This window comes from Xylocopa sonorina, chromosome 7, assembly GCF_050948175.1.
Source record: "Xylocopa sonorina isolate GNS202 chromosome 7, iyXylSono1_principal, whole genome shotgun sequence".
Taxonomy (NCBI): domain Eukaryota; kingdom Metazoa; phylum Arthropoda; class Insecta; order Hymenoptera; family Apidae; genus Xylocopa; species Xylocopa sonorina.
In genome coordinates, this window is record NC_135199.1 from 11,450,564 (window position 1) to 11,478,504 (window position 27,941).

At 48.1% G+C, this 27,941-nt stretch overlaps 3 protein-coding genes across 3 annotated transcripts in view; 1 reads left to right on the plus strand and 2 right to left on the minus strand.

Annotated features, from left to right (window-relative positions):
* The window catches only part of LOC143425286 (mitochondrial import inner membrane translocase subunit Tim17-B), a 106,295-nt gene that overhangs the window by 6,391 nt on the left and 71,963 nt on the right, over positions 1–27,941 (plus strand). The gene's annotated exons all lie outside the window — the stretch shown is intronic.
* On the minus strand, positions 106–17,184 carry LOC143425293 (uncharacterized). Its single transcript, XM_076897990.1, has 12 exons — positions 16,850–17,184; positions 10,399–10,421; positions 9,292–9,374; positions 8,299–8,689; positions 7,605–8,116; positions 7,231–7,517; positions 6,972–7,159; positions 6,771–6,896; positions 6,598–6,654; positions 6,402–6,527; positions 2,223–4,756; positions 106–639 (listed from the first exon to the last, which is right to left on the minus strand). Exons 1-12 carry the CDS (start codon positions 16,870–16,872, stop codon positions 577–579), a joined length of 4,413 nt encoding a protein of 1,470 aa, XP_076754105.1. The 5' UTR covers positions 16,873–17,184; the 3' UTR covers positions 106–576.
* On the minus strand, positions 17,946–27,844 carry LOC143425719 (uncharacterized). The gene is made up of 17 exons (XM_076898720.1): positions 27,539–27,844; positions 26,433–26,585; positions 26,026–26,201; positions 25,778–25,944; positions 25,486–25,677; positions 25,232–25,399; positions 24,957–25,154; positions 24,637–24,858; positions 24,401–24,500; positions 24,151–24,328; positions 23,782–23,965; positions 23,583–23,704; positions 23,240–23,387; positions 22,977–23,146; positions 22,767–22,888; positions 22,408–22,688; positions 17,946–20,658 (listed from the first exon to the last, which is right to left on the minus strand). Exons 1-17 carry the CDS (start codon positions 27,808–27,810, stop codon positions 18,340–18,342), a joined length of 5,172 nt encoding a protein of 1,723 aa, XP_076754835.1. The 5' UTR covers positions 27,811–27,844; the 3' UTR covers positions 17,946–18,339.

The following is a 27,941-nucleotide window of genomic DNA, read 5'->3' on the forward strand; positions in this document are numbered from 1 at the left end:
ACAGAATTTCGTTTCCTTTCCTTTCGTGGCAACCAGATTCGATTCACCATAAGCGTTTTCGCGAGGAACGATAGAGAACAGATTTATCCCAAATAAAGATTAAGGTGAACTTTACAAATAATTTATTTTACACAACTTACATAAATATAGCACAATATGACAGATCGAGGTAACGTGACGGTATCGATACAAGTACGCTTTGCGTTGATTACTCTCATCTCGAACGAAAATGGTGATGGTTGGGGCATCACCGCGACCATGCGTCGACCGTACTTAAAAAAAAGGGAGAAAACCAAAAGACAGGTCGCTTGAACGGCGTTCGATCGATTTTCCCACGGATCCTCGTCCCCTGGCAATGTGCGCACACCGTGTGGGATCACGAAGGAGGAGGAAGAAGTAAAGTAAAGAAAATTACGTCGAGTGGGGCAAGACGAAACCTTGTCGGGCAACAAATACGATGATTGGGTGACGCGAGAGGATCTCCGCGGCATCGTGTTTAAACGAATCGCTATGGATCGTCGTGAATAAAATAAAAAGTAAAAAAAAAAAGAAAGAGAAAGAGAAAAAGAAAACACACTAGCAATGCCATGTTTCTGAAGGAGGCACCTGTCCCTGCTCAGTAATCCGTTGCATCGGGGCCTGAAAAGCGAGAAAAATGATATTATTAACGTTCCATAATTGAGCATCTGTAATAAAAAAAAAAGAAGAAAAACAATGGCGTTCCTATAGATAGTGAATCAAGTAACGGCGAGCATGTCAAAACGTTAAACTCTATTATGCTACGACTTTTTTGAAAGAACGATTACCGCAGAGAGGACTCTGCGCTATTAGAGTTCATAGATTACCCAACAATTGCATGAAAATAATTCCGTTCATATAATGGAACTGATCTCGTAGCAATGTATGGCCAATTTGCTCAAGATTTTAATTAATTTAACCATAATAGCCGCGCTGCTGATCGACACAAATAAAATATTAATGCAAATGCACCGTGCATGCATGCATGCATGCATATTCCTGGCTACTATCGCTATAAACGTAATTCGTATCATTGGCGAGATACCATCAGTCACACACTCAAGCATGCACGAAAATATTCTTATTCATAACAACATTCGATCGTGAACCGAATCTCGATACGATTCGTACCACGCTGCGACTGTCAAGACTTGATTCAAATACAACTGTCTTCGTTCTGGGAACCTTTTCGAAGTTATTGGACCCTGAAATGAAACATGGATGAAACGCGTCTCTTCAAGCTCTTTGCGAGAAAAGATACCGCGAGCTACGTGTCCGTAAACAACGGTTAATCGTCGGTTCCGTTCGTTATCGATCGTTGATATCGCCGATTCTAAAAAAAGTAAATCAGGTCGAGCACTGGAGATGCGCGTACGCTAGCAAACAACTACGGAAAGGATGAAAAATAAAGAAAAAAAAAGACAGTCAACAAGAAACAAACAGATAGAGGAAGCGTTGTCGATCCAGGAGGGAGCACAGAACCGGCAGTCGCACAATTTCGACCAGAGGCTGGTTAGTACAGACAAATCTCAGCAACGAGCAAAACAGAAATAAAAAAAAAAGAAAAGAAAAATAAAGAAAAAAACGCGAAACTCCGGCTGACAGGATCGATCCGTTCGCGGAGTGACAATGCTCCAAACGACAAACTGAACAGGAAGAAGAGAAAATAGTAAAAAAAGTAAAAATAAAGAAAGTAAAGTCACCCGTCTAACCCATTCGGTGCTCGTTTCGAGAGCAACGCAAACGAAAGATGCGACAGTAAAGTAGAAGAAGAAAAAAAAAAACCAAGAAGAAATTAGAAAAAAAAAGTCAAGTACACTAATACAAAATGTGAACAAAAAACGAAAGATAAAAAGTGTATAAAAAAGAAAAAAAATTCAAGAAGAAAGTGCGAGTAGATGAATATATGGAAACGATATGTACCGATAGAAAAAAAAACCACGTAGCCTGTAGCCCCCCGGGCATAGTCAGCCCAGTCTTGCGAATCTAGAGAAAAGTTGCGCGAGGCTCGTCCGTGGACCGGTTGCTCGCGGCCAAACGCGGCCTCATTCTGCCCCGGGCCATCAGCAATGGTCGGTTTTCAGGTTCGTTTGATGGGACGTGGGATTCGGAGAGGAGGATACTATGGAATCGGTCTGTCTGCCCGCCTGCAACGTCCGCGGCACGCTTTTCGTGCTTTTTATCCTCGGACAGAGCACGTTCACCTTGTACGACCATAACGGCCGTTTACTCTCGAGTACTTTGAACGCCATCGAGGGTACCACGTCGTGATCCATCGAGGGTGTTGGACATTTCGTCGTCTTCCAAGCTTGATAATACGGATCCTCTTTGGAGGAGGCTCGATCGTGTCGAGTCACCGAGTGTCCTTGGCGGAGCACGTCGCCATGTTGGTCCGGTACCAGCGAGTTCTCTGCGTCGTGCAGTCGTCTCCACGATTGCTCGCAGACTGGCGAATACTCGGGAGACGTCACGCCGCTGGAGTAGTTCGAACAGTAATTCTCGTCGTAGTTGAACGAGGTGTTCTTCAAGGGGAGGCTCAGGTACTCCCTGCCCGAGGAGGAGTCGTTGGTTTTCTCTGCGCCCTCCGGGAGGATCGAGTCGTCGTTCAGGAGCCTGAACAACCTCGAGTGCGTCTGCGTTCTTTGGTACTTCCTCATGTTCCTCGACGAGGTGCACTCCGAATCGGTGTCCGCCTCGGATATCATGCGACTCATATCAGAAGTGACGCCGCTGTCCTCATCGTCCGTCTCGTCTCGAGAATTCTGCACGCTCAACAGGTGTTTCGTCTCTTTCCCTATTTTCTCGTCGGCGTACTCCTCGTTTTTGCTCTCCTTCTTCGAAACGTCGCCGTTACTTCCCTGGGACACGTCGTTACGTTCTCTCTTCGAATTTAGATTTTGAAAGTTGTCAGAGGGTTCTTTGCTGGGTTCGTCCGGCCAGTTGCAGTCGGAGACTATCACTTCCGGTTTCAGGATGTTGCTATTGAAGTCACGTGTCTTTGAGCTGGTCTCCTTCACCGTCGCGATGTACGTGGAATTGCTCTCTTTATTAAGAGAGCTTTTGTTCATCGAATCGTCGCTGTTTCTAACATTACCGTCGTTTACACGTACTTCCTCCTGTTTGTTCGTCCTGGTTTCCTCCTTTTTCGCACTGGTCTTTCTCCTGATCGTGAACTCGGTCTCAACAGTCTCCTCGCAGTTGATTTTACTAAACCTAGTAGGAATTTTCCTCAAAGTAAAGTTCACGTGCGGTACCACAGGATCCTCGGTGTTCTTAACCTTATTCTCCACGGTTCCCTCTTTTATCCTCTCGCTAGGATGATTCTTACCCTTCCGTTTGCCGTCAGAAGCTTCCTTCTTGACCGTGAAATCCACACTGGCATTTTTCACCAGGAAATCTGCGGAAACCTCGTCAATCTTCTCCTGAGGCTTCGTATTCCGACTCTCCTCCTTGATATAACCCCTCTCAGGCTTGATCGTGCTGTCTCCAACGATGACAGTGGTCACGTCCTCGTTATTCTCGGACACGGAGAATTTAAACCTCAACGGGAGACTGACGCTGACTGTTGGCGCGTCAGAATCGTCGGGAGGATCGTCGGTGGCTTCGAAAGGCGTCTCGTTCCGACCTCTAACGCTTCTACCCTCCTGTGGCCTTGGACTCTCGGAATCAGGACGCTCAACGTCCTCGTAGATGACGCTCAACTGATGAGGAAACGTGTTCGCGTCCATTTTCTCGGTCTCCTTCGCCAACTGCTCTTCAGCGTCTGACTCGCAGTCGGTGTTATTCTTCGAGGATGGCTCCGAGGCTTGTCCCTCGTTGCAGGACTCCTTGCTCGAAGAATTCCCGTTGGAATTCCTTTCGTTGTCCTTCTCTGACCTCCCGTGAGGATTTAACCCGGTGGAGTACGCCAGATAGGAGTCAGAATCGTCGCTGTCGGACGAGGAATCGTCAGAGTTGCTGTCGCTGCTACTCTTCGACGACTCGATGACGGATTCGTTGTCAGACTGCGACTCGGAGTCGCTGGAGTCGCTGGAATCGCTGGTATCGATGTACGTGTAGTTTGGAACGGTCACGTTCAGGCTTCCATTGGGGCAGGCTTTCGTTTCCAGTCTGTCTAACTGTTGAACAGCCTCGTCTGGCTGTGGTGCGACTATCTCTTCGGGAATCTCTTCCTCGTCCGTGATATTCATCGCAGTGGTGCAGTCGCTGTCTTTGCTAGTGTTGCTCGCGGTTCTGGACATACTGTTCGGCCTCTCCCACTGACGAGGGCCATCGTCATCGTCGTTCCCCAACGAGACTTTGCCAGCAGCCACGTTATCATCCTGTACGTTCTCTGGTATCGTTGGAATAGCAGTAGTTGGGTCTGTTTTTGGCGCAGTTACATTGTCGCCGACTGGTCCACAGTTACGATTGCAATTGGCACCGTTCTGCGGAGGGACAGGGACGATGTAAGGCGCGTACACACCCGGATACGCGTTTTTGTTACTCGCTGGATCGTGTTGGGGGTAAGGGTAGTTTTGGTTGTAAATTGGGAAGTATATGTAAGCGGTGTTGTCAGGGTGATAGGGATAAGCGTCGTTCGAGATGTTGGGATATGGGAGCGGGTAGTAACCCCACCAACCACTCTCTGGGGTCCAAAATGGAGGCGGACAGGGGGGTAGGAATACACCCTGCTGATTGCCCGGCACGTTATTCTCTGTTTGGCAGTGGTAATCTGCTTGACGATTTTCTTGCGTGGCTACAACAAACAGCACAATGCATTCAGACAACAAGTTCAACTGTTCCCATTTGGGGGTGTGGTGTGGTCTTGCGTTTCTCCTGTTTCTTTTCCTTCGGTTTTTCTCAAGGCTCTATCCTTTCTGTCCACCCTGTTCTGTTCCCTCTTCGGACATTCTATCGCAGTTACCTTTAGTTTCTCATCCACAGTTATCACCGTTGAAACTTTCGCGTGAATGAGAGTGTCCCGGCAACTCGCGAAACATCGTGGCCGAGCTCGTCGCGCTCTTCGAAGAAAGTCTCAACAGTGATAATTGTCTGGTGTACCGTGGAAAGCCTCGGGTGTCTGGCGAACATCTGATTTGCCCGCGAAGGGTTCGAGTAAACGGAGATCTCTACCGTTCGGATACAACGATACGAAATAAGCGGCCGACGCGAACGATCCTCCGTTGAGTTTCGAAAATCGACGGACAAGCGAGGTGCCACGACATCGGATCGGTTCTTACGGCAGGGATAAGCGACGAATATATAGTCACGAACGGCTACGGAAGATAGAGAGATAGATGGAGAGAAAGAGTGAGAGAGTGAGAGAGAGAGAGAGAGAAAGAGAGAGAGAGAGAGAGAGAGAGAGAGAAAGAGAAAAAAAGAGACGTGTGATCCTGTGTTCAAAGGAAACGATCGAAAATTGTCGCGAACGCAAAACCAGCTCGTCGATGATCCTCGACAAGGGACAAGCGACCATTACGTTCGAGTAGGAAGACATGCTCGTACAATATTCCACAATCAGTCGTATTTCGTCCAAAATATTCCTAGTTCCAGTCACATGCAAGTGGTCACTTGTAATTGTATTAAAATCCCAGATTAATAGAACATGCAACATACCCGGTTAAGATACCCAGAAAAAAAAGTCCATACCGTAGCTTGCCATACGTTTCGTATTAATTTCTATACGTATTAAGAACTACTCTAACGATGGCTATATAAGATATACTCGTTCGACGATTTTTAAGGAACAATTACTGTGGTACTACGTATACTACTCTGGTCGATGGGAATAAATCGATAGTTCACCTACCATGCACGGTTTTTATCATCTCGTGTTTCTCTTTTCTCAATCATTTCAATGGCAATCACAACTTTTATTCGACGAATAAAATGAATCGTCGTTGCTCGACAATTGGTGTACGAATCGTTAAGTACAGAGGAGAGCATTGCGATCATTTTTTTTAAATATGTACGTTCGATATAATAGACTCTTAGCAAAAAAAAAAAAGAAAAGAAAAAAATAATTGAAACGAAATTTAAAAATGGATCAGGGCGGGCTTAATCGAGCTGAAGAACACCAAGGAATTTTCGTTTATTCCTGTGAACACAGGATTCGGGAACGTTCCAGCGACGGCACGCAATCGTTACTTCAAGTTTTAATCATCCATTAATATTGTAAAGACGCTTGTCACTGAACATTAATGTACAAAAGGTCAATAGAAGCTTGTTGCGATTAATCCATCATGAACGAGTAGCGTGTTCCTGCATGAATTGTGACTACGTGTACGCGTTTCTTCTTTCCTTCGGTTTTCTTTTTCGTTTATTGTTTCTTCAGTGAAAGATTTACGGGAGGATATTCCTCGAATCGTTTGAAAATTGACGTATCGCGAGTCGATACTCACCGACGCTCTCCGGCGCTGTCATCGCTTGCAATATCCTGAACGATCTCGAGGGAATCGCGCTGCCCATATACTTCTTTGGCTCTTGAACCTGCTGCTCGCTCGGCGGTAGGTTCGCTTGAGTTTCTTCTAAAAAAACACACACGTGTTACTAGAAATCCCAGTCTCGAAGGAATCACGGATAGACTCGTTTGCTTACCAAAATTCTTCGAATTCCTGTTCTGCTTCTTATTTATGGCGGACTGTGGTCGTTGCACTGCAACACATTTACTTTTTCTAGTATTCGAAGGTGAGCAAACATTTTACGAAAACGAAAAATTACGATCGTTCGTCCAGTTTTGTGATTAATAAATGTTCGAACGTGAAACTTACTTGGGTTCATAACGGGAACTTCGCCAGCATCCGTCATAGTCTGCAGGAAACGGAAAGCCCGAGACGGTATGGCCGCGCCACGATATCTTGGATCCTCCTCGTGGTGAAGGGAAGAGTCGTTGTCGACTTGAAGAAAAACGATAAAACGACAGTTCTAACAAACGCTTCTTCTAACCAATCTTTTCGTTCAATCAAAAGTACCTTGTTCTTTGAATTTGTTCATCAAAATTCTGTCGTCGTCGGTCAACTGCAGCTTCCGCATCTGTTCCGTGTCCACGTCGTTCGCGTGATCCGTGTCCGTGATCTTCTGAAGGACTCTGAACGATCGCGATTGAACAGGACCAGAATCCGACTGCTGGATTTGCACCGGTATGATACGCTGTTGCGGACTACAAATTAAATAAACAGATAATCAGTACCATCAGTACCAGCATACACTTGTACCGTGATGTACACTCACACTTTGACAGTCTGGTTCTCGACGACGGGCGCGTTATTCCTAACGATCGGCTGCGAATAGGAATTGGTCCCTCCGACAGGCTTCTTCTCGTTGCCCTCCATCATTATAGGTATAATGAACCCACCAGCCGACGATGGTTGGGGTTGCGCCGGTTGCTGCGGCTGGTTCTGCGTTTGACTTTGAACAGTCGGCTGGCCCCATCGCTGCTGATGGTGAGGGCTGGGCTGCTTGAACTGATGATGGCCCGCGTCTGGTTTCACGTCGAACACGGACGGTCTGTCCTCGATCTGTACGGGAACGATGCGCAATAAGTTAGAGTAGCAATCGGCGAGCTCGTGAAATCCACCGCGAACGGGACGACAATAAACACTCACGCGAATTGGTATCACGCGTTCTTGCTGCGTCTGTTGGCTCGGCTGTTGCGCGATCGGCGGACTAGAGTACGGGCGTTTCTGTTGCTGACTGAACTGCTGGGGTTGCATCTGCTGCGGCTGAATCTGCACTGGTCTCTGCTGCGTTTGCTGCTGAGGCATGGACTGAGGCCTCGGCTGTATCGGTTGCTGTTTCTGGGCCTGCTGCCACTGCGGCGGCTGTTGCTGCGGCTGCGGCGGCGGCGTTTGCTGGATTGGCGCGTAAATCGGCGGCGACACGGGACTGTCCGGCGACGAGACGCTCTGTTTGTTCGCGGTCGAACGTTTCGCCCACTCGGGCAGCTCCTCCTGCGGTTTGTTCTTGTTCTGGAGCCACGGCGTCGGCGCCTTCGTCAGGGTTACCTGGGTCGGGGTGCTCGGGCTTTCCGGCGTGTTCGGCTGAATCGTGATCACGGGAGTTACTTTGGTTTCTACTTTGGCCACGGCTTTCGGCGATTCTGGTTGCTTCTCCGGGGCTGAAACGGTGGACAGACCATGCTCTTCCTTAATGCTTTTAAGATTACGCGTGCTATATCTGTTAATTCTTATTTAATTTGTTCTACGTTTTCTCAAATATTTTCTCGTCGCACCACTTGTCCTATTTCGTAATCTAATCGTTTCGTTAAGAAAACAGATCTCTGTCGCGAATAATACTTACTACTAGGCTGAGTCCTGTTAACAGGCGGCGTCGGTGGAGTCGGCGGAGTCGGCGGTGTCCTGTTGGCGGCAGTTTGGACCGGGATATTCGTAGGGAAGACAGGGATCGCTACTTGGGGCTGAACGAACAAACTCGCCCCGGTGTTCGCCGGTGGTGTTGGCCTCGGTTCGAGCGCCGACTTCGGCGGGCCCTCGATCCCCTCGTCGTTCGCATTTTTCGCCACTCTGCGGGCCATTCGCGGGCTACGAATCTGAGAGAGGTCCAGTTTGCCGCCCATTCCTGGCGTGTACGTGAACGGCTTCTTATCCTTGGTCAGCATCGCGTTCTGAATGGCCGCCGGTGGCTCGTAAGCGTCGTTGCTGGCCATCTGCGGCCTCCTTATCGTCGGTGGCTGCGGTTTCAATTCAATTTATTAATATCTACGTTACACTACGACGCGAGTACGCTTCTACTTAGTCCCCCCGCGATATTTGGTAGCTACACAAGAGGCTACTCTCTCGAGAGGCTCCTTTTTCTGTTTAGAATAGCTTTTAAATGTATTTGAACAAAGAACTCGAGTCCACAGGTTGAAAACAAACATTGGATCGACGCAAATACGGAACAAAGAGAAGCTGACGTGGCTTTGAACGTCCTCTTAATTTCAAACAAACTAGAATTGCTCGAGAAAAGGTTTCATTAATCTTACAATTTTGCTATCCCTTTTTTTCTTCACCAAAAATCGAACTATCTACACTGTACCACTCACCATTCTCTCAACTCCTCACAAAATCGACGACTCTTCGATAACGAGATATGCACCGATAGAACGCAACAAGAGACAACCGCACCGAATACTTTCTCCCCTATTGTTCTCCACGATCAAACTCAAACACTGAACTGCTCTCCCTTCTCTGTTTCACGTTCAAAGGAATCGCCACGTATCATTTCGATCGGAACCCCATCGAGATTCAACCGCGACGAGAGACGAACGCGTACTGCCGACTCCCTGCTTACCTCAGCGGTGTTGATCCTCATGGCCGGCACCTGACCTGGCACTGGAGGCGGCGGTGGCGGCGGCGGAGGCGTGGGACAAAGTCCTGGAACGATTAGCGATTTAGTGGAACGCTAACGAGGCGGCCGGTTATTCGTAAGCGTGCGAACTGCAGATAGTTTTCGTGGCACTCTCGCGCGTTCGTCCGTCGCGGCCGACCGGAAATCGACTGTTCTCCAGCTGGCCACGGCGCCGCGAGTGCCTCTGTTATCTCACGAAACGAGAATTCGACGAGTTTGCCGCGGTATCCGAACGATCGTTCAAGCTTGTTTGTATAAGATAAAGAAGAGAAGAAAAAAAGAAACGAAAAGAAGCCGCGATCCTCTCTCGAAGGTGGATTTAAAGGGACCGAGGTATGCGGCGGATTCGTGAAATGTTTTCTTTCATTCGAAAGCCTTTTTCTCACTTTTCGTACGCTCGACTCGATAAACGGCCGAGTTGGGGCGAGTGAAAGTTTTTGTACGACGGCGTGAGGCTGGAATGTGACTCTTTACGGGCTCGAATCCCACCGTGGCGAACCGTGTGAATAGTAAAGTCGTAGGGAAGGTGGGTAGTGAATGGTAAATTTGGTCGTCGCCGTTTTGTTGGGGCCTCCGGTGCGTGGCTCTTCCGTGAAAGCGGCGCGAGCTGGAGATCCCGAAGATACGCGGGTCCATTTGTAATTCGTCGGGAGGAGACAGCTTTGTGTACACGCGTACACGGAGAGGCTTCTGGACGGGGATATTTCTGCCGTTTCAGGAGGCACTGGAATCTTACGTGTCTTGCGTAATTCGAAGATAAACAGCGTTACGTGAACGCAGAATTTTTGTTTCGAAATATTTAAAAAAAAAAAAAAACGAAAAAACTTAAGCTTACTTTTTTTCCCGTCTCGCGTTCGTGTTTGTGGAAGTTAAATTTGGGTAAGCAATTATGAACGATTCCGATCGCGTGGCTCGAATATATCGCTCGGTGCTTGTCACGAGGCGAAACTTATTATTTGCATACGTCGCACGTCTTCGTTCCAACCTCTTTGTTATCACGGGTGACGAAGTCAGCGAAATATTATTTCACTCCGACGCGAATGTACATACCTGTCACTAGACCGTCCGAATTCCTGAAAAGAGAAACATTTAATCAGTTTACAGAGTGCAGTTGTATAAAATTGATACTATTTAATATTAAATCGAAGCGTATATTAATTATTCTCAACAATAAACTAAAAATCTCATAATTAATATTAGAACTAGCTCGTCATGTCCAAGAATCGCTTGAAACCCACTCTGTTGCGATTAAAAGGCTCTGGTTAAGATTGTATCAAGGCTTCGAAATTGTTCAGACTGCCGATTTTTATCTTTATTTCAAAACCTAATAGCACAACGATTTGGGAGGTTATTAACCAGCTGTATGTCAGATGGCAATGAATGACAAGACGTTGACGAAGATTTTCTCCCGCGTAATGTTATTAGCCGGAGGCATTCCTGCGTTATCTGTGGAACGTAGTCGTTCGAACGTTGAGTCACATCGTTCTGTATCGGTATTTCGGTGCACCTACGCGAGCATGATATTCGCGAATCTGAAGACCCGCTGTCGAGACGAGTCCCTTTGATTTCTCTGCGAACGATCGTGTCGTTGCGTACAGGTTTTAGCAAGAATTGCGATAAAAATGACAACGCGAAGCATGGATACTTTTTCGAGAAGAGCAACTTTGCGAATTTCTAGCGAGGCGTAATACGAGATCTAGAATAATCGCGAAGAGGTTCGCGTAATCGTTTCGTCAGTATTTCCATAAAATTGACCGCAGAGTTTGGGTGCGGGTGCCTGGTAGAAATGCTCCAGAAACTTTGCGATAGCCGTATAAATTCCAAATAAGGAAAGCGTCGGTTCATCGTAACGTGAAAGATTACTCACGAAAGAAATTTCCATTTGCATGATTCATCATCGAAGATCGGACGACCCGGCGGAGGAAGCCGCTCTAAAATACCCAAGATCGAAGCTACCTTTCTATTTCCACGTACGTGGCTAAGACATCGTGCGACGATTCATTTACTTTGGGAGACGCCGCGGCGACTACCGGCTTCGGCGTCGCCTCGAGCTGCTTTTGGAGTTATCAAGGAACGAGCGACGAACGGGTAACCTATATAAATTGTCACGACCGCGAGTTATCTCCCGATGACTCGAGCGTGCTTCATTACCTAATCCTTTTAAGGAAGTCCACGCTCGTAGGAAGGCTGTTTCGCTTAATTACTACTTCACGAGGCTCCGAACAAGTTTTTTTTAATTTCACCCGCGGCTTATCGTCCCTGGTAAACGCTGAAAACATCGTTCAGGGTTGTTGTCATTGAAAATAATTTACGTCCGATTCATTGCCGTTCTATATATACACTTTAATGTACGAACTTCCGACTCTGCGAACCGAGAAGAAAAACTGTATCGTGGAAGTAAAAGACACGTTATATCATGTCTTAGCAATTTCTATTGACTCGCGTTAACGAGCTGAAATTATTTATGCAAATGATATTAAGGACAGATGGGAACCTCGTCTTCGATGAGATCATCGTTCTATTTAGTCAGAAGTTTCGGTGAAAATATATGGATTATATGAATGAACACGGATCAGTGAATCGTGTTCGATAAATCATCGCGCTCATAAGAGTTACTCGATTCTAATGGCACGGCTGGCCGTTCGTGACACGAAAAGTGGCCAGCAGTCATTTCACTGACGAAATTGCCTGTAGCTTATGATGATCGGCTATTTAAAGAGGCGTTATTTTTACAACACCGTTTCAAGGAACGGTCAGCCGGTTATCTGTTCAATATTGATAGTCCTCTATTTCTGCTGTTCGAGCTGTCAGTGTACTCGAACCACTATATTGTTCGTCTCGTTTCGACAAGGTGACTGAACCTCTTCAAACCTCCGCTCTCGATACCTGCGAGAGCTAATCGAGATCCATAACCAAACGATTATTCTCCCGCCTACAATAGAGAATTGGCTGAATGGTTGTAGACTTCATTAAATTCAACGTTAAAAGCAATTATCGAGACCTTCGATTGTACGCGAACCGCCATGCTGCTCGAACGGCTACGGTTTCATGGACTCGAATTATGCCAAACAATCCTTCCAATCCAGCTTCCCTACGGCCAATCCAAACATCGTTCTTCTCTTTCCATTTTCCGCGAAAACAAACCTCGATCGTTCGAGCGTCGAAAAATCCGGGCGGCTGAAAGTACGGTCGCGCGAATCGCTCGGTGTTGGACCAACGACAGACTCTTAAAGACTCGTGGTCCATCTCTCCACTTGCGTCAGTCAAGGAAAACTTTCTTTTAATAATAGAATTTTTAAGAATGCCTTCCCCTTTATCTCTCTCTCCTCGTTTCTGTCTCGCTCGACAAGGTGACGACGCTTTTATTTTGGCACAGCCACGATCGGTACCGCACGCGCCGTCCTCCTCTCGGACGCGATTTATGCGAACCGCTCGGCCGTGTCGGTTCGTGGAAAATTTGCGAATTTCCGCGGTTGATCGTTCCGCGCGTCATCCGCGTGAATACTTTCGCTCGAGTCGTCGATTCGACTAATTTTAACGGCGATTCAGACGGTGACGTCATTGTTATCACGGCTGGAATCGTAATTCACCGGCACTTTCTCGGGAAACGTGTCGATCGTTTTCACGGACGGGGAACGAGAGTCGTACGACGGACTTGTGGTGAATAATAATAAACCCCTACGGCTAGCTGGCTGCGAGTAGTTTCTGTTTCTACAGGTGGCCGGAATCGCGCGGGATTTACGTCTTCTTGGGAAAATTTCATCCATCTCGCTCGCTCGATTCGAATGGACCCGTTGTCGTGTTCGTATTATTGATAATCTCTCGAGGCGTGTGATTAAATTGGAGCGACGGCCAGCGACGCTGATCGATCGTGGATCGATCGCGATCGCGCGAAAGGCGAACTTTCTCGGAAAAGCTTGGCCGGAGCGAGCGGTGGCGGCGCGTTGTCGCGAGCCTCGGAACCCAGCCAACAACAGGCCGTGGCTTGTACAAGTGTATTTAGGTAGATACGCGAGGCGTAGTTAAATTTAGCGCGGGCCGACCTGCGCGTTACCGCGCCGCACAAAATGCTTCCGATTATTTTATTTTTAGGGCTTCTCCGCGGCGGCGAAAGACACCTGATGGCGTCCGATCGAACCGATCTACGAGGAATTCATTCACGATGTACTTTCGCGAGTACCACCGGGAATGCTACCAAACTACGGGTGAAGGACCAAATTTGAATAGAGAGAGTTAGGCTAAACGCATTCTTATTTTAATTAGAATCTGTATAAGAATATTCCATCGACCACAAATCGTCCGTTCATCCGCGAGGAGGCGAATATCTAAACCAGATTGCTACTCTCGGCGGGTCGACAAAAAGTATACCCGGGACGATTATCATAGAGAGGGAGGGAGCAACGGGTCACAGCAAAAAGGGGTCCGGTCTAGCGACGAACCGCGGCCTGGTCCCATCCATCAGCGTCGTTGAATAGGGCAATTGTCGAGCGGGGCCCCTCGAGACCCGTAGAGAAGGAGCGTTCGGTCAGGCGACGTCGAAAACGTCGAATACCGACGATGGACGCAGCGGTTTAAAAATAAATCGCGCGGCCGACCGGCCGCGGCACGTGGCAATGAACAATTTCCCTGCACCTTCTCGCACGAAGGGTCGTTCACACCTGCGAATTTTCATTCGATGACGGGGCGGCTCGGTTAATAATAAGGGCGCGCCTGGGCGACTGCAATTGTGCTTGCAGCCTGAACGTGGAATCGTCGAGAGCGCACGCGTGCCGCGCTGCCTGCCTCGCATCTTGCGTCGCGTGTTGCATTAGATGTTGCGCTGCGCGTTGCGTTTCGCGCGGTTCGATCGTTTAAAAACGCTCTTTCGTACGAACGAGGAGGACGAGCGGCGCGCTTCTGGTCACGTAGCCGATCAGACGAGAATGGACACGAGCGATGGGTTAAAGCGCGGGGACTCGAGCAAGGTTCCCGAGACGTTCAAAATTGGATGATTCGTAGGCGTGGACCTAGAAACCCGTCGGGGTATTTCCATCGCGGAGAACGTTCGACGGGCGTCCGCGTCGCCGCGACGGGGACCATCGAACGAGATCGCATTCGCCAAAGTGGAAATTATGGTAATCTCAATTGGACACCGAGCTGAGATACGTATAACGAAGAATAAATGCGATGAACAAAATGAACCGAGAGATGGGCGCATCTTTAATTTGCCTATGCTAATTTTGCCAACGACAAACAGGAGGGAGAGACGTGCGTTCTAATGGAAATACGATTCAGGAGCTTGATGAATCATAACTATTCCAATTAGATGTACAGACCCCATTCACGTTTAAATCCACGCTAGAGAGGACAATGTATCAGTGAGCGGCGACGTTTATAAACCGAAGCATCCGCGGAAGAATAGGTCGCTGTTCCGAACAGAAATTTCGCCGCTGACCGATGTCCAAGGCGGTGTTTTTTCACGGCGAGTATCCGCGAGCGGTTCCAAACGGGACGTCCAAGACTGGACCGCGCGTGGGCGCGCGTTAGAGGAACGTGGCCAACGCGTGCATTATATTTTTGCGCGGAAACCTCGCGTCACCTTAAACTACAAAGCGAACAGGCTGTACCTCGAAGGCGCCCGTTCCAACGTGAGGCGCGCGTGACGTAAATCTGTGCCGTGGATCACCGGGGATAAAAAAAGAAAAACGGTAACAGGGTTGAGAACGCGGCGAGTGATCTTGAATAGAGCGGATTTCGGAGTAGCCGAGGTGGAAACGGGCGAACAAGGGGTAATCGAACGGTCCCGATGCATCGATTATTTCACCGCGCCGCCCGGTGAGATTACTCATCCGCGTGGATATAGAATCTCGTCGTGGGTGGCGACTATAAACATGCCCGCGAGCTTCCCTAACTTCGACGCATCGACTCGGTTTCTTACACCCTTTCGAGTATCGTCCTCTTGTTTCCCTCGTACCGTTTCCACTTTATTCCATTCTCCTCGTTCAGCGAAGCTCTCCTCGCGTTCGCCAATCTTAATTCGGGGCACTCTACGCTTCGATGCGAAGCGTCTTTGAGCAATTTTCGATTATTTATAACTCATTCTACTCGACTCTGCCGCGTTTTGCCAAGTTGCCATTCGTACACGATAATCCACGCTCTGTGCAACTTCACCGTGGTTATAAATAAGCAGGCGTTTAACTTTCTTACGATACGAATCTATTCCGTCGAACTTTGTTTAAATCGAATTTAATGGAGATACTGTACGGAGGAATTCGAACGGCCATGCGAGACAAATCGCCACGATAGAACCGATTAATCAGAGGGGATATCGAACAGTCACGATCTATTCGACTCGGAGATCTTTCCGATGAATGCTCCACGGTGTTTTCCTTTTCGACGGCGAAATATAGGTCGAGGAGCTCTTTCTCGGAATCACCGTAAGACCGTCGTTGAAATTGCCATCTTTAAACGAACAAGTCTCGCGCGATTTACCATTCCCGGTTAAATTTAACCGCGTACCATGCGAATATGCGAAAAATGAAAATTGACGAGCCACGTCGCAACAGTCGGAAGTACGATACCCGCGAACGAAGCAACGCTTGGTCGAGCATTTTTAGACTTATTGCTTCTAATAATCACTTTTGGCAGGCGACCTTGTTTACGGATTCGCTATTTATGTAATTTTAAGCTGCTTTAAATAAACGCGCGAACGTGGAGTCGCGAACTCCGTCTGCAGAATTTTTCGAACAACAATCAGCCAGCTTAACTCTTTTCGTATGCATTCCAAAGTAGTAGAATTTCATAATCGATTGCGTGAGTATGCTCGAACGCACGGCGACACGTAGACCCATGAACGTGAACCGGGAAGATCCCCGACCTTTCACAATCCCCTAACGCGCACCCAAAACGCCGTCGCTATTTCCGTCCAACCTGGAAGCAGCGAAATTCAACTGCGCAGATTAACGAAATCGCGACAGTCATCCTCTTACCGCTACTCGAGTCTCCCCGTAAACATCTTCTTCAAACGGTTCACTCAAAGCCTCTCGAACACCTCTCGAACAGAGCTACTCTGTCCACACGCGCGCGATCCTCCTCGAGGAGAGGAAGAAGAAGAAGAAGAAGAAGAAGAACGCGAAGACGAAGAAGAAAATCAGAATCCGAACCTCCGAGGCAGGCCCAACGCAGAACAACAGGCTCGGGACGTCGAATCGAAACGGCAAAAAAGTCAAACAGAACTTGCGACCAGTCGAGTCCTTTCGAGCGCCAAACTAGGAACCAGTTCCACCTATCCTACCATTTCTGGTCGCCCGAGTCCCTCCTTTTCTCGCGACTGGACCGACCAGAAAGCTTCGAACGCAACGTTCCCAAACGTTACGCGATCTTCTATCAAGCTTCCTTGGACACGGTGCAATTTCTCTCTCTCTCTCTCTCTCTCTTTCTCTCTTTCTCCCACCACTCTCTCTTTCTCTCATTCAACGGTCAATCAGAGATAGGCAGAGGAAAAGGGAAAATCCACGCTTACCCCACGAACGTCGAGGTGCTCATGGTCTCGCGTTGGGTTCGGTATCCGCCGGAGACGATACGAAATCCGGTGCGCCGGGTTAAGCTCGGGCCGCCTCGTGCCGCTTTCCACCAGCCGACCAGGAACCGGTTCTCTTCTCTGCGCTGGCCGTGCCCGTGCCTGCTCGCTGCGCGAGGTGGTGGAAGCTGACGGATATGGAAAGGGACGAGCAGCACCGATCCCGACACTAGCGCGCGCCCGCTGCTACTGCTGGCCCGCAGCGCCGGCGACGATCCTCCGGATCGTGGACCGAGCCACGGATTCCGCCGCCATTCCTCTTCGCCACCGCCGCGCTGCGGTTCGCACCGGGGATCGCGCTTTCGCGCGGATCCAACGAGCGTTCGTTCTCGCTTCGCGACTTCGCCACTTCGCGACGACGATCCTTCGAGGGGACCAGAGGTCTGTTGAATGGGATTAACTTTTGGGTTTACGAAAGGGACCAGTCTCTGAGACTGGTAGCGTGGAAGAAGGATGGTTGGTTTAGAAACGATGGGACTTGGTTTAGGGATACGGAGAACGGAGGTTGTTAGATGTGAGGGGAGTATTCAGGGATGAAGTATGTCTTTATACGGCGCCATTGTTTCATCCGCGGCCCCTGCGGATGGTTTCTTCCCTTGCTTAATAAGATGGCAGACGCTTCTGTTGGTAGCGTCGTGTGTTTAGTTTGACGTCGAGTTTGCGAAGGAATCGTTTTTTGGTTTCACGGTGAAAAAAGGCGGGAGATATTCCAACCTATTATACCCTTTATTTGATAAGTGATCGATGTAGCCAACGGTGCATTGAAAGGGAATAATGGGATCGATAAAAATGGTAGATGGTTTCTCGGGCAGCGAACAAAGTCTCGATGAAAAACGACGTTTCCTGAACCGACGTTACATTCCGCGTTGATCGTGCCGTTTCTTTGTCCACGGTTATCCAACCGCGACGGAAAAAAATGAATGACAACGGGTATCACTTCTCGTGTCCTCACTTTCTTCTCGCGAAATATCGCCGGACACTTTCCTGTCCCTTTTTTTTCCTTTGCTTTTCGCGGCACCGAGTGGAAAGAGGAGAGAAAAACGCGAAATTACATTTCGTAAAAACGCAATGTGGTAAGCGAAGTTTCTAATTTCGCGTTCGATCGAGCACAACCCGTAACGCAATTCCCCGTAACGAGCGAAGATCGGTTTCACCATCGCTTGGACGAGAAGAAATTTAATTATACAATTAACCGCACAACAATCGCGTGTACCGCTTATACGCTAAATTACTTTACAATGGAGGAGAAAGGAATTGTTTCGTACCTTTTTTTTTTTTTCACCAGCAAAGATATCTAATTGTCTCTACTACGAGCTCTATGTTTTCGAGTTCCCAGCAGAAGAGCTACGATTCTACTTAAACCAACTCTACAAGCCGACAAGCACCGTGTTAAACCTGCTTAATAAAATAAAATAAAGTAGACAACGCCATCGTTAAATCCTGCTATTCGAGACTATTTTATCGAACTCCTCTTCGTGCTCGGAAGTGGACAGCATGTACGCGGGAAGCGTGAATCCCAGGGTCTTGTCGAACACGGGTCTAGTTTCCGCGACGTATTCGTAGGGTTCAGCCTCCTTCGATGTTTCGGCGTTCTTGGAGGTCTCTGCCTCCTCGGAACCCTTCTCAGTTGGATTCTCCCGTTTCACGTAAACCTTGTCGCTGGCTTCTGCTTCCGGTTCGATTGGAAAACCAAGCAGAGCATCGTCGAAAATGATGGACCTGGGGACCTTCTTGGTAGGCTCCACCTGGTACTCTCGATTCTCAGATTTGTCCCCGGTTGGCTCCTCGGCAGTGACGAAAGCGCATTCCTCCTTCTTCATGCCTTTGTCGTCCGTGCACTGGTAGCAGGTCATCTTGTCGCGCATTATCTTCTTGCAATTCGAGCGATCCTCCTTCTGGAAATCTTGCAGCACCTTCTGGATCTCGGTTTTCTTCTTGAAGGCCTCGTAGAAGTCGCTGTCGGGCTTGATCGGCGCAGACTGCGCCGAGTCTTCTTTAACTTCCGGTTTGGTCTCGCTGGTGGACGAAGATTCCCTCTTGTTATCGCCGTCGGTTACGTAGGGCTTCTCACTGTCGGCAGAGAAACCGTAGCCTTTGCTCTCGTAGGACGGCTCGCGGTACTCCTTCCTCTCGGATCCTTCCTGAGATTTGTCTCCTCCCGTCTCGGATGGACCTCCGAACGTCTTCGATTTCGAGTACGCGTAACTTCTATCGCTCGGTTGGTACTTGTAGGAGCACTGTTCGGAATTGCTCCCAGTTTTCGGGTCCCTGCAGACCTTGCAGGTCATGGAGTCCTTCTGGACCTCCTTGCAGTTACTCTCTTCCATGTCTTTGGCCACTTTCTCAGACTCCGATCTGGACTTCTCGTAACCCGATAAATCGTCGTCGTCGCGAGAGACGGATTTCGATTTCTCGGACGCGGCCTGACGATAGCTGGATCTCGGTTCTTCTTTGAAGTAAGAGCTGGACGGGGAGGATGAACTCTTCTCGTAGAAACTCTCAGGGATACTGTAGTCCTTGATGTAATCCGGAATGCCATCCGAGTCGGCTGTAGACTTTCCTGAAGATTTGTTCCCTTCTGAACTGGCATCTTCCTTCGAGTCGTCCTTGGACGATGAGGAAGAGCTTTGTGGATAACCGTAACTCTTCGATCTACTGTACTTGTACATCTTGTCGTCCGGTTGGTAGGTGTACGAGCATTTCTCGGAGTTCCCACCAGTTTTAGGGTCCTTGCACACGGTGCAGGTTTGCCCGTCCTTCTCCACTTTCTTGCAATTATTCGAGGCCTCCTTGGACTGCTCTCTGGACTCCCTATCCGAATCCCGTTTGTCATCTGGGCTGGAGTACTCTCTGACCGGTTTACTCTCCGAGTAATCCCTGTCGGATCCTCTCCTGCTGTCCCCATCATCGCTTTTCTCCGACTGGCGACCAGGATTGTTGAACGAGCTGGACTTCTTGTACGCGTACCTCTTCTCGCTGGGCTGGCGAACGTAGGAGCACTGCTCGTACTTGGCGTTGCTCTTGGTGTCCTTGCACACCATGCACACCATGGAGTCCCTGGTCACCTTCTCGCACTTCTCGTTCTTCTTCGTGTACTCCGTCGGGACGTCGTCCGTGGCGTCCGAGAAGATCTTCTCGTTGAACCTGTACGGGTTGTCGGAGCTTCTGTAGCCGTCAGAGCTTCCAAAGCTGGAATGGGACTCGTCCGAGTTCGATCGTCTGTTTCTGAACCCTGATGGTGGTATCGCGATCTCCTCGATGTTGGTATCCTCTGTCAACGGCTGGGCGACGTAGGAGCACTGCTCGTAGGTGGCTCCGTTCTTCGGGTTCTTGCACTTGTAGCAGACCATGCTGTCCTTGTTAGGTCGTTTCTTCTTGATCTCCTGACAGAACGGGACGCCAGATTTCATCACCATGTCCTTGAACTTGTCGGAGTCCTTGTCCGTGATGGTGTAGAACGGTGAAATTACTTTCTTCGCGTACTTCTCCTCCGTGGGTACCTTCTTGCTAGCGGAGGCCGCGAACCATTCCTTCGGCTTCTCGACGGACTCGGCTGAATCGAACGTCGTCACCTCTTTCTTCGACTCGGAATAGTGGCTGTAGGACGGCGAGAGGTCCGAGGACGCGAAGTCCTGGGATATCTCGCGATCTATGCGGATCCATGGATGAATGATGCTGGATAACGACTCGAACGGCTCCGTGTAGAAGTCTGCCTTCACTGACGACCAGAATATCGCCAGTGTTAGACAGGTCTGTGAGAAAATGAAAGTTTAGTTCAACGTCTCGCTCGAGAACCATACTGCCTTACTCTTTCTGATCATTTCTTTTCAGAACGGGGTTACAATATGGCGATCGAGATAAGCTACCCTTGCAACAAAAATAATTCTCACTGATACTCTAAAAGAAACATAATAATTCTCGCGTATACAATTAATACAATCGAGCGGCAGAATTGTTTGAAATACGAAACGCGATATTGAAAAGCTAACCGAGCGTCGATAGAAGAAGAGTTATTACCAGAAGCAGATCGGCCGAGCGAGGAGGATCAATCTTGCGGGAGGGCATGCTGAGAGATATCGTCGATCGATCGCGGACACTTTATTCCGTTTCCGGTTCCGGTTCGACGAGCCACATCACTTTCCCATGAAATGATCTCGCCTCCGCGCGGGAAGCCTTTATATCGACTCGGCGATTCAAAAAGACGCCGCCCCACCTCGTGGGCCCGCGAAACGCGGGACGGCCGACGCGACCGAGCCAGTGAACACTGCTCGTCGATCAGAAAGATTTGATTCACCGGCCGTAAAACAGTGCCGGATGTTGTTTGCTCGCCTGTGGCCGCTGCCCGATCATTTTTGTCTCGTTAAGGGAAAAAAGAACCGCGGGTTCTGCGCTCGAACGCGTCACTTTTTCCTCCACCGCCTTTCCTCGGGGAGAAACTGAAAATCGTGGAAATTCATTTCACCTCGATCGTTTCAGAAAAAATTCTGGGATTCGTAGAAACGAATGTAAAAAGAAAATGAGATCTCTGATCTTTTTTGCCGCAGGTTTTTTAGTACAATTAATTTATGGCGTCGACGCTTGTAGGGGCAGCCATTGTTGGCCAGGTGCGAGGAGGATAGATTTTTTTTGGAGAATTCATTTATATTTTTAATTTTCTTAATTTTATGTAAAATCGTGCAAATGAATTTGCGTTGGATCTTGCAATACTCGATGGATTAACGCGATCCAGCGGTCCAGACTCCGCCATAGCGCGGCAGAATGTTGCGAATCGGAACGACACAGTCGACCGATCGCTAACTGCTCACTTTCATTTATGCAATTCTGTTACCGCGGTCGTAGAAAAACACGCGCGACGGACAATAGCCGGCAAGCGCGATCGATCTGGGAGGCTTCGTTAAAAAAAAACGACTCTGCCGGTTTTTTTTTTTTTTTTTGTTAAAGACGAGAAAACGTCGACTCGTTGCTTCGTAATCGACGCGTTCCATCCATGACTGGAAGGACGATTCAAAGATTAAATGTTTCCTGATAGAATGTAAAAAATATTCCTCGACTTTAATTCGACTACAGGTGGCTAATGCTTACAGAGGTGTGTTACATTTCGTACTACGAGATACGATTAACATTCTAAAAAGCTTCTCGAAAGGCGACAACAACAAAATTTCTTATCATCAGTTGCATAGAATTAGACTCGTATATTTCGAAACGCTGTGTCCACTCGATCATCCACAGTCTAATTACGATCCATCGATTTGAGATCGTTTCGCGAGCTCGCGCGAGCCGTGAACAATCGGCAGCTCATTGCGAAACAGTGAAATATCCTGGCTCTCGTAAACGGTGGCTAGAAACTTTATTTTCACTCTCGTTACGCCGTGCTCCTTTTTATTAACGCCATTATCCGATTGAAATTTATTCGCAGGTACGCGATGGTATGCAGGGTCTTTCGTGCGCGATACACGAGGATGTATCGCGAGTATCCGTGCGCTTAATCGTCGTACGGTTCACTCTTTGAACGGGAAATTGCGTGGATACACGGATATGTGGGACACTCGCGTTGGAGGATTCGTCGATTTCTCGAAGAACGCATTGATAGGCGCGGGTTTCAGTTGCAGCTTCGAGGCCATCTTCTGCATGATCATCTTATCGTTGTCGATGGCCTTCTGCTTCTTTTTCCCTTTCTTCTTATCCTTCTGCGGGTCCTTCCGTTTCCTGTAGTAGAGAACCTCGCCTGCTAAGGTGATCATCGCTAGCGCGAGTCCGAAGAGGGTTGCGATGAACACTCCACCTGAAAATGGTGTGCGATTAACGCGCAATCCGATCAATACCCCATTTTTCTTGTAATTAAGGGAATTGAACGGCTAACCTAAACTCTCCAGAGTGATTCCCTCATTGTCGTCAGAATTCAAACACTGCGCCTTTAAAGATTGATTCCAATACTTGGACGCCAACATTTCGAAATACCTGTCCTTTTGCAAGTCTAGAATTCTGCAAGAAATTCATCGGAATTTATAGAGTTTCGGTCGTTGAAGCGGACCCGTCGCGCGCGAGGGCTCGTAATTCCTCGTGCACGCACCGTCTGCTAATTTCCTCCTGCAAGTGGCTTCCCTGCTGCACGGCGATTGCGTAAGGCTGCTCGGCGAATATCTCCCCAACCTCCGTCAAATTGCAATTCCTCGTTACCTCATACTTGATCTGCGACGAGTCGTGGATGAAAGCGAATTCTGCGTTCTCGCTTTCTATCACCTGGAACAGGGCAAGGAAAAAAAGAGACGAAAGGAGTCGACGACTGTCGTCAGCGAATTTTCTGACACGAGCGACTGCGTCGCCGCCGCGCACCTTTCGAAAGCCCTCCTCGGTACTTTTCACCGGGCCAACCTGCGTGATCGCTTGCAGTATGTGCCCGTACTGTTCCTTGATCGGATAGTCCCAGACACGGTACTCGACCTGGTCGCTCGTGCTGTTCAGCGTGATCTCTTTCCACACGCTAATCGGACAGAAAGGTTCGAGGAATTACTCTTATCGTTTCATCGAGTACAACAAGTAAAAATATGAAGTTTGTTGCGGCTTTTGTGCGCCAAACGAGGTCCTATCGAACTTCGCTACGACATTGAAAGGTGGAAAGAGGTTGTATACGAATGAGAAAGAACTTGTTCAAATTTGTTTCCAAGCTTTCACTCACGTGTACAACTTATCCTCCGCATTCTTCATGTTCATGAAATACTGATGCTGGCTGGAATTAGCCAGCACGGTGTAATTAATTCTCGACTGTCTCGCCAATTGCTCCAGGGATTGCACAGGGGACTGCAACAAAACTCGGACTCAATTCCTAATTCTTTAAGTAGGAACGTGATGCTAGCGGTGGCAAGAAGTGCAAGAACCTGCATTCTCTCCACGGTAAGAAAAGCGGCTAAATTAGCGGTGAACGTGGCGAGCATCAGGACTACGAAGAGCCAATAGGCAGCCACCAAGGTTCTGCTGGACAGTGCTTTGGGTGCTTCACCGCCACCCTGGGGTGTGAAAGATGTCAGAGCGAACCAGAAGCTCTCCTTCAACGTAAATTCCCTGAATACAAATAGCGATTGTTTTTTTAACAAGTATTCGATGCGTTTAATTTAGCTTAAAGCTTTCAATTTTAGTTAGCTACAAGAAAGTTTCACGTTTCTTAAGATCTATACGCTGTAACCTCGGTCTAAATTTTCTCCAGCGTAACTCGAAACTCGTGATCGACGAAATTGTGCAATTCTCACCGACAAGGATATGGGTACAGTCGTTTATTGTTCCTGGCGCTGTAAGGGGAATACTTGTCAAGTATCCAAATCATGATTCCGGTCAGCGTTAGAGCCCCTACGATGCTCAACCATACTTCGACTTTCAGCACCGTCATAAATTTGAAGAGAGACGGTTTGCGTACTGGTTTTCTCATCACTCGCGACAAAATATATAAAATTTATATATAAAATAGAAAATACTTGATATCCTTGAAAGACTTGTACTTACCGATTAGTATGCCGGATTGCTCGAAATAAGGGGCGACGAAGTCGATCACTTCCTCGCGTTCCGATGTCATTGTCAATGCTGCTATCACAATATCTGTTTCCTGGAAAGTAAATATAAAGTTTTGTTGAGATAAAATTTATTCAAACGTTGAATTAAATTGTTAAAACGACGGCGCTTTGTACAAAAGGGTCTAAACGGCTGCAGGTTTGCAGGGATCTTGATAGTACGCTTCTTACCCCTTTTGCGAGATCGCCAATCAAACCATTCCACTGTCCGTTTGGTAATTTCTTCCCAAACTGTTTATCCTGTGGTATAACGAGATCGTAATCGAATTGCATCTCTTCAGACAATTTCTTTATAAAGTCCACGCAATAACCCTCCCACATGTCACGTCCATTCTCGTCTTTCATTACCAATCCGGTTACCGGATCTATTTTAGCCACGGTCCAAGGCACTGCCTGATACGATTCCAACATTTACATATTAATCAACTTTGTAAAAGACATTTAGAAGAGATTGTAAAAAAATTCGTATGTTAATAAATTTGATCAATTACAGGAGCGGTCCCAATTCGGAAGAACCTCTTGGCAGGCTCAATCTTCTTCCCCTCGGTTTCTTTGATTTTAGTATGCTTGGTCCAAGTGGCCAGCGGCTCCAAAGCTCCATTCTCGAGTACCTCCAGCTTGATCTCTGCCTTGTACGTGATCATATTTTTCTCCGACCAGTATTCGAACGTATCGTTGCCTCCTAATTTCTGTCGTGACACTCTGTCGTCAAATTCATTCGCTCCTCCCCAAAAACCTCACCTCTTTCAACTTAACCACGACCTACCGCCAGTATATTCTTATTGAACGCCTCGGACGTAAAATTCGAAGCCTTCGTAGAGTTCGACGAGGAGCATCGACCAGTTTTCGGTTCCACGCTGACGCCTGACTTCTGCAGATCGCTCATTAGACTCACTATGAGGCTCATCAATCGTTTGAAGTAAAGTGTGAACACCTGTCCACCCACGAAAAAGTGGCAATACTTAAATATCGCACGTTTCACGAAAAAAATTAGAAAACATATGATAAAATTGCACGTACTCGAACGTCAGGGGGGCAACTGCAAGACTGGTCGCTGAGCAATCTACAGCAAACGTCCACGCTCATCGAGAGGATAGTAATGGAGACGTTCAGTTGCATCTCTCCGTTAATGTATTTAAAGTCTTTGTAGCTATTGTCAGTGAACACCAGGTTCCATATTCCGTCCCTCTTGACCAGTCCTCCTTGCACAGCCTGAAAATGTTCGACTCATTTCAAATCGATTCAAACTCTTATCAATTACTACTTTAACCCTTTACAGCATGGCGTTAAGAAGTAACAGTCTACAATTTACCGTTCTGAAAAAGTCCTCCATCCTAGATGTATCAGCGTAGATCGTGTAATAAGATGGCGACGGCCTCATACTCTTGATCTTCGACACCGTTTTCTCCGTGAACTCGTCGATCACCACCAGCCGTATGATCGAGTTCCCGATCAGATAGTAGAGACTCTGATTCAACTCTGCAACAAAGAGGCGTAAATATTTTGTCGAAACCCGGGGTAAGAAGGGGGGAGCAGAGTCGAAGGTCGATGTCAAAGTACCCCTTTCATCTTCGAAAATCAGGCCCACGTCGGTGGCGTTCTTCAACATCAAAAGATCGTCGATCGCCTGGACGTACGGGTTTATACTGCAATCGCCCCGTTTGTATATTATTCCGTGATCGTCGGCCAAGGTTTTCAGCCGCTCCCAGCCGGTCCAGGTCATGTCGAGGACGATGCTGATTCCCTTAAATAAGGCAGCACATACTGCAAGTTGATTTTAACGAGACGGAAATAAGAACGACGCGCGATCACGGGATGATGACTTCGATACTGGTAGGAGTGCGAGCCACGATCGATCGGGACTAAGTTTTCGAATAATCAAGTTTCGATCCGCGTTGCATCGGGACTTGCACTTGTCGAAGTCGCGAAAGCTTCGAGAGCTTCGCAACGTCCCATCGTTACTTAACCTTTCTCGAAGCTGGTGTCCACGCTCATTCGCTCCACTTCGACGACGGATATGTGAACGGTGATAATGTCGTCGCCGAATTTCTTCTCCGCTTGAGACGCGGCGTCGTTCAGAACGGCCAGGATCGAGGTGTCCTGCTCCTCCATCACTATGACTGCACCCAAGCAAGAAGAATGAAAGAAAACACAGATCAGGAAAATTCAAAAATCATTTTTTCTGCTGATCTTTTTTCTTTTCCTTTTCAACTAAATTCATATATCTCGCGCGCGTTCCGGTTCGAAGCCGTCACGCAATTTCACGGAACGGGGCGAGCTTTTTACCGCGGCGCAGGATTCTTTATTATCGCGTGGCTCGATGCGAGCTTCGTTACCGTAGATCCGATCTAATCGCGTGGTAATTATCTAAACGGTATGGAAAAAATTGCGCGGGACAAACGGTACGTTCTTCCCGCATTCCTTTTAAAGTAGCGTAAAACGTCACACGCCATATGTCTCCGGTATCTGGAGCAGGAATCGCGCGACGATATCGCGGCGCGCATCGACTCTCTCTCTCTCTCTCTCTCTTTTGATCGTCGATGATACCCTTCGTTCGAACATTTTTCTGTGTCAGAAACCAGGGCCCAGGAGATGCGGTGGGCTTCGGTCAGACGGTTCGCCGCCTGAATAATTCAGCGATGGTACGGCAAGTTTTCGCATCGGTTTATCGGGAACGAATCAAACTTTCATGCGACCCAATCAATGTTTAATCAATGCAATCGATGCGTTTAAACTTCTCTGATGTTACAACGTTTCATTAATCCACGTATAAACTAGAATCCGCAATAGAAATTGTCATCGTCGAAAGAATTGCAACAGAAACAGTACAGTGAATAGAATTTTCTACAACAAGGAAAGTCTTTTTCAATATACAAATAGTTGAAATCCATTTGTTCTATAAATTCTAGATGAAATCTTCTCGCGATCGTAAAAGAAACGCGAGCGACTTTTAAGAATCGAATAAGTCGACGCTCGTTAAGAAATACTCGGCGGATGGGACGCGTTTTCGCTTGGACAATAATTGCGCAACGGAACGCGAAGCAGAGTTTCGAAGAAGGTAGTGGAAACTTACGCATGTTCATGGGCGTTTGGCAATGGGAAGGGCCGAGGAACGCCGTCAGCAAGAACGCGATTGCCGCCGCCAGAGTCGCCGACATGGCTCCGGAGAACCGTCGCGGTTGCGGATGGACGAACAACAGTTGTCTTCCGTGCGAACGGACGGGCAAGTCGGATGGTACCGTCGCGTCGACGACGTCGACGACGACGCCTGCGCCCACTGTCCACTTTGTCCGGTTTATGAATAATTACACCCTCGCCTATCAAGCTCTGATCCTTATTTCCCATTGAATGTACCACTAGGCTACGTGGACACGCGCGATGTCACATCCTTACACTCGTACCTTCCACCTGTGGCCATCGATTTATCGCTCAACCTGACGGCTGCCAAGTTGAACGTACGAACGGTCGATCGAGCC

Excerpts from the sequence above, each read along its gene's own strand:
- LOC143425719 (XM_076898720.1), bottom strand. The coding sequence starts at position 27,810 with ATGGGAAATAAGGATCAGAGCTTGATAGGCGAGGGTGTAATTATTCAT. Across the intron at positions 23,705-23,781 it reads TTACCGTGGAGAGAATGCAG|TCCCCTGTGCAATCCCTGGA; the intron begins GTTCTTGCACTT and ends GTTTTGTTGCAG. Across the intron at positions 23,147-23,239 it reads CCGAGGAGGGCTTTCGAAAG|GTGATAGAAAGCGAGAACGC; the intron begins GTGCGCGGCGGC and ends GCCCTGTTCCAG.
- LOC143425293 (XM_076897990.1), bottom strand. The coding sequence starts at position 16,872 with ATGAGCACCTCGACGTTCGTGGG. Across the intron at positions 8,690-9,291 it reads TGAGGATCAACACCGCTGAG|CCACCGACGATAAGGAGGCC; the intron begins GTAAGCAGGGAG and ends TTGAAACCGCAG. Across the intron at positions 4,757-6,401 it reads GACAGCGCCGGAGAGCGTCG|CCACGCAAGAAAATCGTCAA; the intron begins GTGAGTATCGAC and ends TGTTTGTTGTAG.